The sequence below is a fragment of the Callithrix jacchus genome, chromosome 4 (assembly GCF_049354715.1).
Source record: "Callithrix jacchus isolate 240 chromosome 4, calJac240_pri, whole genome shotgun sequence".
NCBI classification, from domain to species: Eukaryota; Metazoa; Chordata; class Mammalia; order Primates; family Cebidae; genus Callithrix; species Callithrix jacchus.
This window is the reverse complement of record NC_133505.1, coordinates 153,471,293-153,486,010: the sequence shown is the minus strand read 5'-3', so window position 1 is coordinate 153,486,010 and position 14,718 is coordinate 153,471,293. Positions and strand designations below refer to the sequence as shown.

General features: G+C 34.4%; 1 protein-coding gene across 8 annotated transcripts in view; it reads right to left on the bottom strand.

Moving 5' to 3' along the window:
• Nucleotides 1–14,718, bottom strand: part of ADGB (androglobin) — a 211,305-nt gene that overhangs the window by 88,529 nt on the left and 108,058 nt on the right. For all 8 annotated transcript variants that reach the window (XM_054254494.2, XM_054254496.2, XM_003732751.7 and 5 more), the window contains 2 exons: nucleotides 14,411–14,501; nucleotides 5,776–5,902 (listed from right to left, as the gene is read on the bottom strand). In XM_054254494.2, coding sequence (XP_054110469.2) covers nucleotides 5,776–5,902; nucleotides 14,411–14,501 — 218 coding nt within the window. The remainder of the gene's footprint in view (nucleotides 1–5,775; nucleotides 5,903–14,410; nucleotides 14,502–14,718) is intronic.

The following is a 14,718-nucleotide window of genomic DNA, read 5'->3' as shown; positions in this document are numbered from 1 at the left end:
CCTTTTTGTAAAAATACAAAAAAAAAAAAAAAAAGCCAGGCATGGTGGTGCGTTCCTGTATTCCCAGCTTCTTGGGATGCTGAGGCAGGAGAATTGCTTGAGCCTGGGAAGGGGCGGTTGTCATGAGCTGAGATTGTGCCACTGCACTCCCACCTGGGCGACAGAGTGAAACTCTGTCCCAGAAAACCAACCAAACAAACAAAAACAACAACAAAAACCACACCAAGGCAAATGATAGTGAAATTTCATTATGCCAAGAATGGAAAGACGGACCTACAAAAGTCACATATAAAAGATGAAGAATCAGAATATCCAAATGTTTTTTTTTTTTTTTTTCTGTCAGAGTCTGGCTGTTACCCAAGCTGAAGCCTCCAACACTGGTCTCAAGCCATCCTGCTGCCTCAGCCTTTCGCATAGCTGGGACAACAGGCAGGCAACACCATGCCTGGCTAATGTTGGTGGAGTTTTTGTTGTGGTTATTTTTTTGTTAGTTTTTGTAGAGATGGGTTTCACCATCTTGCACAAGCTGTCTCAAACTCCTGAGCTAAAGCAATCCACCCAGCTCGGCCTACCAGAGTGCTAGGATTACAGGTGTGAGCCACCATGCCCAACCCAGAATACCATCTTTAAATCAAGAGGAATCCTGAAAATTAGAAGACAGGGGATTAAATAAGACCTTTAAAATTTTGAAGAAATGACTTCCAAATTAAAATTTTATATCCTGCCAAAATATAAATTAGGTGGGAGAATGGAATGTAGGCATCTTCAAGCATGCAAATGCTCATAAATTTTACTTCCTGTACATCTTTTCTTAGGAAGTATTGGAATATGTGCTACACCAAAATTAGGATTTAAATCACGAAAGAAGAAAGTCTAAAAATAAGAAATCCATCAGAGGAGGAGACAAAAGGAAGTCTAAAGGTAACAGCAGCAAAATTGTATCAGTTGGCACTAAAATCAGAGAACAAAGGAGCCCATGGGGTAATGTCTCCAAATAAAAAAAAAAAAGAACTGGCATTTATAAAATATTTGATGTGTTTGTCTATGCAGAAAATGCTATATAGAGAGGTTTTAATTTTTTAGTGTTTGGGAATGCTTACTCATGCTTCACATAGTAAAGTGAGCAAAGAAAAAAGTGCAGTAATTTGCTTATATAAAACCTTGTGTAAGAAATGTTATGTGTTTGCTTCAGAAGTAATAATCCTTACAAAACAAGAGTGTTGATTCAACCAAAAATTATGAAATGACAAAATCTGGAAGATAGGGGAAAGTGTAGATATGGGATAGTAAGTGAGTTCAGGTGAGCTAAATCCTTATCTTCCATCATAGGAAATCAAGAGATAACGTCTAAATTAACCAATCAAGATTTAAAGCATGTGATCATTCAAGAAATATGTCACGGTGTTTGAGATATGCTAGGCATTTTCACAGGTGCTGAGAGAGAAAAAATATGCAATAAAACCAATATCTCTGCTCTCATGAAGCCTACTATTTAGAATTATGGAGATACACACAAGAAGAAACAGTTAAATAAAATAAAAGTGGGTGACTCTGGACAAGATTGAAAAATGAGGAGGTGTAGGGCATGATGGCTATTTTTTTATGATGATCTGGATAATTTTTGTCTGTTTAAAACTATTACAATCAATAATTTAAAAAAATCTTTAAAAATTGTTAAGAGATATTAATTCTCCTCAATCACCTCTCAGTCTTTGCTTTCCAATTAATACTAATGGATTTGTTGATGTGTACATGATGATGTGCCCTCCAGCGTATCTTACACCATCACATAAGCTATCGCATTCAACAAATAAAAGCCAAACCAATTAAAGAGGAGTTTTTCAAAGTTTCATTATGGTTTAGAATATCAGTTTGTAGATACCTTCTATCTCCAAGAAACTATTGTTAAAATTTAGAATTATATATTGACAAACATTATCACATCATAATGGCTTGAAATTTTATTATAAAATTTGAAAGTTGCATAAGAATTTATCCAAAAAGATTAATTGTGTATCCATATGGAAAAAAATAAAATTGGACTCCTCATTTTATGTCATACACAAAAGTCAGCTCCCAATTAATTGGATTTTATGAAAGGAAAACTATAACATTTTAGAAGATGATTAGAAAAATAGCTCCATGACCTAAGAAGAGGGAAAATTCTTAAACCAGATATAGAAATCTCAATCATATATGATTATAATATGATTATTGGTATATGATTATATATGATTGAGATTTCTATATCTGGTTTAAGGAACCAGATTTATACTCAACCACATTAAAAATAAAAAAAGACTTGTTTATACAAAGATGCAACATTCAGAAGCTCTTATCCGTCATATGGCAGAATAGGATTTTCCTGTATTTGCCCTCTGCAGAAACATCAATTTGAGCAATAATCCACATAAGAAAATATCTTCATAAGAGCTAAAGAAACTTGGTGAAAGGTTATACCAACTGGATATAGCACAGAAATAAGACACATTGAAAAGGGTAGGAAGGACAGTTTTGCATCACACATATCACTCCCCATCCAGGTAAAGAGAGATATCCTTTACTTAGGAGAAGGAAAAAGAAGTAAGCACTGGAGTTTGCCTTGGACCCAAACACAGGCCGGACTAGTGAATCAGTAAAGTAGATCCCTAGCAAGCCTAGGAACCAGGCCACCCCTGTAGACCCTGGTGTCTGTCTGGCCCCTATAAACTGAGTCCCCAGGTCAACCCTTGCAGAACCTAGTACTCTAGGTCTATGCCAGCATCAGTATAGCTTCTATAGACCCAGACTTCAGGCTGGTTTCCAAGGACACACATTCTAGACCCAATCCTGCAGACCCAGGTGCCCAGGTTGCCCACCTGCTGATCTAGGTACTAGGCTAGCCTGCTCAAGGAATACAGTAACAAACCTGTCTGTCGGCAACCTACTAAGAATCTCTAGATGATCTTACTGGTGAAGGACTTCCCAGACAAAGCCAGTCTGCAAAGATTTGAATAATTTACTACTCTTTTAAATTTACAGACACCAACACATGGTTACAAGGATCAAGAACAATAACAGAAACATGACCCCACCTAAAGAACAAAATAAATCTCTAATGAAACAGAGATTTATAATCTGCCTGACACATAATGCGAAATGATTATTAAAGAAACTCAGTGAACTTCAAAAATACCAAAAAATAATTAAGTGATATCTGAAAAACAGTGAACAACTAAGACAAGAAATTTAACAAAGAGATTGGAATTATCTTAATAAATTAAACCAAAATTCGAAATATGAAAATTACAATGAATGAAATAGAATTTTAAAAATGCATGACAGTGTCAACAGCAGAATCAATCAAGCAGACAAACAAAATAAACTATGAAATTGAAGACAGGCTATTGGAAAATATGCAGTCAAAGGTGAAAAAAAAGGAAAAAGGACTATATGGTTAGTGGGGCAGTATCGAAAGAGCAAATATTTAAGTGATAGGAGTTTAAAAAAGAGAAGAGAGGGACAAAGGAGTAGAACTTACATAAAGAAATAATAGCAGAAAACTTCTCAAATTTAGGGAAAGTGATATATATCCAAGTAGAGGAAGGTCAAAGGTCTTCAAAATCAGATATAATCCAAATAAGACTACACCAAGACACACTGTAATCAAACTGTTAAAAATCAAAGACAAAGAGAGGATTATGAAAGTAGCAAGAGAAATGAAGCAAATAAGGAGTTCTAATTTCTCAGCAAATTTCTTTGTAGAAACCTCACAGGCCTGGAGATAGTGGGATAATATATTCAAAATACTGAAGAAAAGTAATATTAAGCAAGAATACTCTACTTAGAAAAGATATCCTTCAAAACTGAAGTGGAGATAAAAACTTTCCCAAACAAACAAAAGCTGAGGGAGTTCATCTCCATCGGACCTGTTTTATGAGAAATACTAAAGGGAATTCTTTAAGTTGAAAGAAAATAATGGTAATTAGTAATATTAAAAAATGAAACTATAAAGCTCACTGTTAAAAGTAAGTACACAGTCAAATTCAGAATACTCTAACATTGTAGTGGCGATGTTTAAATCACATATCTTTAGTATGAAGGTTAACAGAAAAGTTGTATTTAAAATAATAACTATAATAATTTGTCAAGGGTTATACAGTATAAGAGATTGTAAATTGTTATATCAAAAACATAAATCATAGGAGAGATGGAGTAAAAGTGTAGAGTTTTTGTATGTGATCAAAGTTAAGTTGCTCTCAGCTTAGAATATGCTGTTATAGCCATAAGACGTTTTATGTAAGCCTCATGGTATCCATAAAGTGACAAGCTATAATAGACACACAAATTAAAGCAAACCACTAAAAACATAACCTAATCACAAAGGAAAACAGGAGAGAATAAAGGAACAAAGGATTTATAAAACAACTAGAAAAAAATGAATGAAATAACGGTAGTAAGTGCTTACTTACCAAAACTTTCCTTTAATGTAAAGGGATTCGATTCTCCAATCAAAAGGCATAAAGTGGCAGAATGTATTTAAAAAACAAAGATTCAACTTTATACTGCCTAAATTATGCATTTATAATAAAATAACATTTTATATCCACCACATTAGCAAACCTCATACAGTACCAAATGCCGTCATAATGAAAACTCTCCGTGTTGACAGGCGTGGGTATTACTACACCCGTTAGTAAAATGGTTTGGCATTTTACTGTAAGGTCAAGCAGCCGAAGACTCCTAGATTCATATCCTAGAACAGGGCTTCCTAATCTGGTATCCAATGAAGCTCATAGTTAAATATCTAATGTGGATAGTTAGAAAGACATTACATGTTTGACTGACACTCGCCATTTTTTTTTCCAGTTTCAATTTGTCAATATAGGCAAGTGGTCACCATGTTGACAGCAATACTTGTGACCCTTTCCACAAAATGTCACAGTATTTTACATTGTACTATAGTTGTTTTAACTATCTTACAAAAGTATGTAAGCTGATTCCTACTTTGAAATTACAGCAGGTATTAGACCTGCTGTATTTCATGTGGTCCTACATTCCTGATATTCCTATGACAACCATAGCAACTATGCTTAGTAGTCATTCAACCACCAAATAGTGAAGTTGTATGTTCTCTCATAGTGCTAATTACATTACTTTCCACTGTTCCTCATCAACAATTCTCAGTTGATTAAAACACAGAAAAAGACGAGTTGTTTCCAAAGTATTAAAGTTTTAAAAAATGTTAAGGGGAGCCATAGCACATAAAGGGTATGAACCCTAAAACTAAAGAAACTCTTGTACATATTTCTAGAGGACATACCAAGGGACATTTGAGAAAAATCATGGTACCTTTGCTTGCAATCGTAGGAAACAAGAAGCAACAAATATAGCCACTAACACTGTGGTAGACTAAAAACCATTTGTAGCATAATTTCGTACAATAAATATCATTGGTTACTGAAATGAACTGAGACATGAAACAAAAGAGGAATCTCACAAGCAAGAAGTTAAGTTATAATTGGCAAAATGAGAAAAGCATGAAGTTAATACCATAATCTGAGTGGCAGATAGAAAATGCAACCAAGAAGAAACACATAGGAAACTTCTATAGCTGATGACTATTCCATTTTCTAACCTAGGTGATAGATACATATGATATTTATTTTAACAGTATTCTTCATACTGTTCAGATCTACATTGTATATTCTTTTGTGTGTATAGTATGTTTCACAATTAAGGGAAAAAATCTTGTATCATTAAGAGTTGGGTCAATAGTAAGAATAACATAGTTACCTGAGATGTAGCTTTCGTTATTTGACTCAAATCTGTCTGGCTATTTGCAGTTTCATCAGTTTCACTGACGGAAGGTAAACCAGATCCTGGGGTTATTCCTTTCTTAATTAAGGAGCGCATATCATGCCTAACAGGAAAACAAGACCCCCAAACTTCCGTTATTTTGATCTTTTGTTTAAAGTGACTACTAAATAACTGCATTTTTGTCAACAATAGAAAGTTCTGATTGTGTTTCATTTGTTATTCTCATTCTTTTACAACCAGTAATTTTTTTTACTTCCTGTTAAAACATTGAACAACTTTCTGTGCTACTAAAATATTGTATGTCAGCCAACAAATTGTTGTAAAACAATTCTAGAACACTATGTGTTTTAAAGCTTTGGTGCTCATCTTTGGATTTTGATGATCAAAACAGAAATTTGACATTTGCAATTGATTTATTTAAGTATCAGAGTGGGGATGTATCAGTAAAACAGAACTAAGAGTTAGAAATTTAATTATGAGTCCTGAGCACTTAAGTTTATAACTGTTACATTCATACCAGCTACCCAAGCATATAGTCTTTCAAGTAATTGCTGATATGACTCCAAATTGCTCTTGCCATAGCTAGAATTTTATAGGTATGATAAAGACATTTCTTATAGTATATGCATTTTTAAGTACATGTATTTCAAAGATGAAATTAAGTTCCATGTACATAGATACCCTTCATCAACTTGGGACTTTTTTTCCAGTTAGGGTTCTGTCAAAATTCACTTCTTATTAAACTTTGCTGGTTTACACAAAACTGCCACTAGAGGGTAGCACAAACTTGCTTGTGAGTCTCCGATTCTACCAGACATGGCCAGGAGTCAAGAATGGGTAAACCTGGAGTGTAGCTACAATGACAGGGTTCTTAAGGTAGAACGTGGTGATAGCAGTCACTTGCAAAGGCTCACTAAAAAACAGGCTTGCTCTTACGTTGACCTGAGAACTCTGCACAGCAAAGCATGACAAGAGACATGTCTATCACATAGGATGAAATGCCATTGACATATTTCTGATTTGTCTCTGTCAGAAAAGATGAATATGTAAATGAATTCATAACACATTCAAGTGGTGAATACATTAGTCAAATCCAATCAGGTGATGAAGCCACCTGTATTTGGGTATTAGAATTTCATGTACTTTAATCAACTAATACAGCTGAAAAAAGATAAAAGAAAAATGTAAGTAACTCAGAGAATTCACATTATGAAACTAACCCATTTGGGGTCCCTATTGGCATAGAGATTCTAAAAGGCTGACTATAACTATTGAAATTGTAAGATAATTAGTCCTTGAGGTCTGCAGTTCTATTTTGTACAACTCACAAAATCCCTGATTTATATGCAAATAAATTAGCTGAGATATAATAATTATTTTGAATGGCAAAATCATCATCTTAGGTGATTAATTTTAGGTGCCATCTTGACCAGCTTGAGGGCTGCCTAGGTGGCTGGTAAAACATTATTTCTGGGTGTGTCTGTGAGAGTGCTTCCAGAGGAGATTGGCGTGTGACTTGGAGGATTGAGAGAAGATCCACCCTCAATGGAGATGGGTGCCATCAAATTAGCTGGGGGCCTGGGTAGAACAAACATGCAGAGGAAAAGTGAACTGGCTTTCTCTCCTGGCGCTGGGATGCCCTTCTTCACCTGCCCTTAGCCATCAAAAGTCCAGAGCTTCTGACCTTTGGACTCTAGGACTTGCAGCAACAACTCCCTGGATTCTCAGACCTTTGTCTTCAGACTGAGAGTTACCAGCTTCCTTAGTTCTAAGGCCCTTAGGTTAGGACTGAACCAGGCACTACTGACCTCCAGCTTGCAGACAGCCTATCCTGAGTCTTTTCAGCTTCCGTAACTAGTGAGCCACTTCCTCTAATGACACCTGCTGTCATATGTCTTTATTTATATCTTTATCTATATGTCAATGTCTATATTGCGCATTCATTTGGTATCTCTGGAGAACTGACTAAAACAATGAGTAGCCTTAAGCATGACTTTAATCAGAAATCATGAAGTATTAACATTTTTGTGTTAAGTTTAGAAAAATTCTGTGTGTGACTAAATGTTTGTGTTCCTCCAAAATTCAGACGTTGAAACGTAATCCCCAGTGTGATGGTGTTTGGAGGTAGAGCCTTTGATTAGGTCATGAGGGTAGAGCTCTCATGACTGGCATTAGAACCCTTATAAAAGAGATCACAGAGAGATCTTTTGCCCTTTCTACCCTGTGAGGCCATAGAGAAAAATGAAGCCATCTATCAAAGTGAGCCCATACCAGACACCAAATCTGCCAGTACCTTGATCTTGGACTCCCAGACTTCAGAACTGTGAGAAATGAATTTCTGTTGTTTATAAGTCACCCGGTCTATGGTATTTTTGTTATAGCAACTCAAACAGACTAAGATATGATGTGTGGGTTTTTATAATATGTGAAAGAATTTAGCATGTTACATAATATACAAATTAGGCCTTTAAATGTATAGCTTACTGTTTAATTTTAGTTGTATGCTTAAGTTGAAAGCTATAGGAGAAATTTGGTTTGTAAACATTTATAGTATGTATAGGAAAATTTAAATTTCTACAAATACATAATTTTGATTACTTGACTTTTGTAGTTGTTTAAATACTTGAGAAGACTTTTTCTGCTATCATTTTTGGCTTTTAAAGTGCTTGAAGAGAAAAACCAGTAAAGTTGTAAATGCAACATAAAATATTTAAATAAATTTAATGAATTAGTTTAAGTTTTCATTGAGATTACTACATTGATTTATTAGAAATTATAACACAAATTATATGCTGGACTTGGTGGAACATGCCTGTAGTCCCCACTACTCAGAAGGCTAAGGCAAGAGGCACCAGTTGAACCCAGGAGTTCAAGACCAGCCACGTAAAGTAACAAGATCCCATCTCTAAAAACAAAACAAATCAAAGCAAAAACCCAAAGTTTGAGAAAAAATTTATTTATTAAATAAAATTATTTATTTATCATTTTGAAACAATAACAAAATTTTAAAACCAAAGTAGCAGGAAATCATCTTTAGATTTATTAATTTGTTAACAATAATAAAATTTTAAAGTAGCAGAAAATTGTCTTTTCTGGTTATAATGCTGTCCCAAATGGCTTGACATTGACAACTGCCACTATTTGTCTATGTATATCGCCCCCTCCCCACCCACTTTTCAATGTTCAATTGTCAATGCATAGAACTGACAAAGATTTAAAGGTAAAATATTTGAGGAATAACTCTAGCACTGTAAACTTAAGTAGAATAAATAAAGTGTAAATTAACTACCTTTGATATGAAGAGTAAAAGTAGGAAATTACAATGAACTAGATAAGATCTAAATTTTGACTGCGTTTCTCTCATCAGCTTATATTTCTATCATAGATTATAGTACATCCAACAGAAGACTAAAACCATATCTAATGGGCATCATATATGTGACCAATGGTACCATTCAATAATTTTAGTAAAGCTTTGTTGAAACTTAAAATACATGTTTAAAAGTTCTTAAACAATGACCATCATTCAGATCAAGGTTTTTCCTATTACTAGCAATCCACAAACCCTGCCAGAGGCACGTCCTCATCACAGCCTACTCTCCTCACCACAGATAGCCACATCGGTTACTTCTAACACCATATATTGCTTTTTAAATGTTTTCTTTTCTTACTGTATATTATTAGGATAACTGAAAACTAACCATGTACTTTTTGTACCAGACTTCTTTAGTCTAAATTGTGTGTGTGTGTGTGTGTGTGTGTGTGAGATTCATCCATATTACTTTGTATAACAGTATCTATTTCACTTTTATTGCATTACATTATTGCATTATATTTGTCTTTGATTTTACCATGATGTGTCTAGCTGCAGTTTCCTTTGTATTTATATTACTTAGCGTTTTTAGGACTTCCTGAATCTTGACCTAAATGTTTCCTTATGGGATTCTTTTGGCCATTAAGATTTGATCTTTTAATTATTTTCAAATCTATCTTCTACTTCTGAGAACCACTGGCACGTACATTGGTCATTTTCAGCATGTCCCATACGTCCTAACTGTACTATTTTCCCATTTTTTTGTCTCCCTGCTTTAGTCTGGATATTATCTTCTAATCTATTTTCAATTTTGCTTATTCTCCTTTAGTCTGTATCTAATGTGTTCTTAACACATCTGTTGAGTTCTGGGTCTCAGTCATTATACTTCTTGCTTCTAGAATTTCTATTTTATTTTTTAAACCACTTTATATACTTTCTTTTTTGTATTTTCACTCTATTGAAGGATAATTGAAGTACAATTAACTGCACGAATTCAAAGTGTAAATTCTCTAGTTTTTGATATATAACCAAGTATTAGCCACCTATTGCTACATTAAAAATTACCACAATTATAGTGGCAGCCATCATACCCTGCACTCATATCATCCAATACAATGGTTATTGCTATTGTAAAGTTCTTGGTGACTTCCAATTCAATAAAAATTTCAGACCCAACTTCACAGTCTTTCTTTCTATCCCTATGGTCATGTTTTCAAATATTAGTGAATATGGGTTCCTCTTCCTTCTCCTTCCTTCTTTGTCTTCATTGTTCTTCATTGTTTTTGCTGTTGTATTTAGTCTCTTTTTTTCCCTAAGAATGACACACCTGGTTTTTCACCTTTCTATGACAATCATTTAATCTTGTAATGTAATTAGCTGGTAATAATTAAAAATATTCATCAGTACTAATGATTGAGGTAGATAAGACGCTTTTGTTGTTGTTTTTCTAAAATAGTAGCCACGTCTATCAAGCCAGACAGATTTTCCCATCAGCATAATTACTAGAAACAAGAAAAACATTAGAGTACTTCTAAATATGAAATACACCAAGGCTTTCTGGCTCTCTTCTGTCTTGGTCCAATATCCCAATTTCTTATCACCACCATTAATCTCTCACCAGCTTGCCCTCCTATGCTGTCTACTCCTTTTAGGAACATAATCTGAGCAGCTGTGACATCTCACCACAGCAGTAAAACTGACGACATGAAAGAGGAAAGTGAAGGCATTTTTCAATTGTATCTTTGTTTTAAATATCACTTTATTTTTAAAGTCAGAATTTTCATTGATTAATTAATGAATACATTTTACCCTCCCAAAAACAATACTGCCCTTGCTAGTTAATCCTCTATGTCCCCTCAATCTTTTATTTAATCATCTTTGGGATAAGAGGGCTCATTTAATTTATTTTTTTAAGTTTTATGATGCTAAAGAACATTTTAAGTAGGCCTTCTTTTGACCAATTTACTATAAAAGGGAACTTAAGAAATATTGCTTTTGTACAATCACTGCAGTGATACAAATTTTAGTACATGGGCCATGAAAGCGTACATTTTTATTTATTAAATAAATTAATTTAAAAGGTTGAAATGTTTTAACTATCATTTGAGGACAATTATATTCAATTGTTCTTATTAATAGGGCAAAGAAAATGCCATTTAGTTATGTTGTATTACATAAATGAATGATCTTTTCTCATTTTAATCTATGAATAGAAATACAGGCTAAAATAATAAAGACTAAAAATAATATAATCCTGTTATAGAAAAATGCTACAATTATGGGAAGATCATCTTGTTCATTCCCTTTAATATTTAGAAGAAACTTATGCAATGATGAAAATGTTTACTTAGAACATTTGACTACTGAGAACTTAAAATGTGATTAATTCAACTAAGGGAATTAATTTGTAATTTTATATAATACCTCTGCCTCCTGAGTTCAAGTGATTCTCCTGCCTCAGCCTCCAGAATAGCTAGGATTACAGTTGCCTGCCACCATGCCCAGCTAATTTTTGTATTTTTAGTAGAGATGGGGTTTCACCATGTTGGCTAGGCTTGTCACGAAATCCTGACCTCATGATCTGCCTGCCTCAGACTCCCAAAGTGCTGAAATTACACCATGAGTCACTGCACCCAGCCAATATTAATTAACTTTAAAAAAAGGTATATAGCCACAAGTGCCTAGTGCCTAACATACAGGAAAGAACATAATTTAAAATACTGAATAACTTAGGCACTTCAAAATATTTTCAGTTCAGTTAATATTTACTAAACACCTATTACTTCCAAGGTAGTATTTTAAATATCCAGTTGTTATAATGTGGATACAAAGCCCATATATTAACTGTTAATGTCTTCATTATAAGTATATATAAGCCAAGGTTAACTAATTCTAAAAATTTGGTGATGTTGCTCATTACACCCAGAAAATTAGAGACTAATTTGGAGAAGGGAAGGCTATTGAAAGCTAACAATATTAAGAATTAAAAAGAAATAATGAGTACTATGAAAGCAAAATTAAAACTTCAACTAAGCCAATCACTGAAAGAAAACCCTGGAAAAGCCAGTAGTTTCAGGTCATTGAATGTTAGGGTAATTGTTCCTCAAAGTCCTTGAGGTCCCTCTATTAGAAGAAGACAGAATAGTAATACTAAGTATGATTCATCAGGGAGGCAAGCATATCTTTGAGTATGTTCTATTTAAGAAGGAAAGGCATTATTTAATATATTAATAACGTGTGTATTATAAGTAGTTAATATAGCACAAATTTTGACTAAATTAGTGACACTGTTGATAACATTTCATTTCATTTCTATTATATTGCAGTATCAGTTAAGACTGCTTATGTCCAAATGACAGAAGCCTAATTCATAGTAGCTTTACCAGGAATAGAAATTCCATTGTCTTTTGAAACTGAAATATCCAGTGGGACTGGAAAATAACTTACACAGGATTCTTTTACACATCGAGAAACCTAACGATCAGAGAGCGCGTGATGCATATATAAATGTTGTCAAATATTTGAAGATTTTTCACGTAGATAGGGAATAGAAAAAGCTGAAACATACTATTTTAGCAGCTTTACATATTATTTCTTTTAGGGGAAGAACTGGATTCATTTACAAAACACATTGATAGAACACACTACTTGCTAGAGGAAGAGTAAGGAAGGTGCTATGGTCTGAAAGTGTGCATACGCCTCCCCCATCAAATTTATATTTTGAGATATAAGTTTGAACCCTGAAATAATGGTATTAAAAGGTGAGACCTTTGGGAGGTGACTCAATTAAGCCTGCATGCATAACATTAGTGTCCTTGTAAAAGGCACCCAGGAGAGCTCATTCACCCCTTCCATGATGTAAGTACACAGTGAGAAGATGCCGTGCATGAGGAAGCAGATCTTTGCCAGAAATTGATTCTGCTGGCATGCAGATCTTGGACTTCCCAGCCTCTCAAAGTATGAGAGATACATTTTTTGTTGCTTACAAGCCGCTGGTCTATGGTATTTTGTTATAGCAGCTCAAATAGTTTAAGATGAAAACTTGACACTAACAAGTGGGATTGCTGCTATAGAACCACCTAGAAGAGTGTATGCAGCTTTGGAACTGGGTAATAAAGGCTGGAAGAGATTCGAGGTACATGCTAAAAAAAACCTACATTGCCGTGAGCGGACCTTTAAAGACAATTCTGGAAAGAGCCCACAAAGAAAAGACGAGAGCTATAAAGAAAACCTCAATCTTCTTAGAAAATACATAAGTGTCTGTGAACTGAATTCTAGTAGAAATATGGATGGTAAAGGCCATTTTGATGAGGTCTCAAATGGAAACAAGGAACATGTTATTGGGAAAAGCCACCCTTGTTAGGCAAAGAATGTGGCCGAGTTGTCTGTGTTCTAGTGTTTTGCAGAAGGTAGAACTTGTGAGCAGTGAAATTAAATATTGGATTGAGGAAATTTCCAAGCCCAGTGTTGAAAGTGTGGCTTGGCTTCTCTTGACTCCTTGTAGTAAAATGCTAGAAAAGAGAAATAGATTTGGACAATTCTCAGCCTATCCATGTTGGGAAAAATGAGAAAGCCTATTTGAAAGAGAACCAAGGATGATGTGGAAGCCACTTCCACACTTTCAGCTATTTATCACAGCTGCACCCTACTTCTCAGTACCAAGGTGTCTATCTGTTTGCTCAGGCTGCCAAAACAAAATACCACAGGCTAGGCAGCTTCCATAGGAGAAATTTATTCTCTCACATTTCTGGGGACTGGAAGTCTGAGATCAGTCAGGGTGGGTGCCAACAGGGTGTGTTTCTTATGAAGACACTCTTTCCTGCCTGCAAACAGCTGCCTTCTCTGCATGCTTACATGGCCTTTCCACTGTGTATGTACCGAGAGAGAGAGAGAGAGAGAAACTCTGTTGTCTCTCCTCACAAGGTCACTAATCCTCTCAGACCAGTACCCCAGCCTTATCACTCATTTCACCTTAATTACTTTCTTAAAGGCCTTATCTCCAAATGTAGCCACGTTGGCGAGTCAGAACTTTAACCTATGAATACAACATTCATACAACATTCAGTTCATAACACACCCAAAAAATTAGCAAAAACTATTTGTTAATTAAGTGGATTAGTGTAACTACAAGTTATAAAAATTCAAGATAATAGCCTTTTAAAGTTTTTACATATATTTGGGCTTATTTTTAAATTCATATTCTTCAAAATGTTTGCATTTGGTGTTATTTTTAACCAGATACATCACGAAATATTTACTAACAAGACGCATTGGTGAGGAAGAATGTTATATACTTACTTTTCTGTTGGAATTGTAAATGGAGTCATTCTATAATTAAAAAACGGACTTGAAATCTCAAGGAACTGGTCAGGCTTCTTTACTATTAACTCTGAAAAGTAGTAGCAATTAGAAAGTATCGTGTACATTTTTAAAAATCTTTCAGGATTACATGCAGAATTTAACATTTAATACAGTATTGGTTAGATTAACTATTTACTCAGACAACTTCAATAGAGTGAAATAGGAATATACAAACATACATAAAGTTATTATTCAAAGAATTTATAGATCTTTCGAGTATTCAATTTCTTTTGTCTACTCTTCGA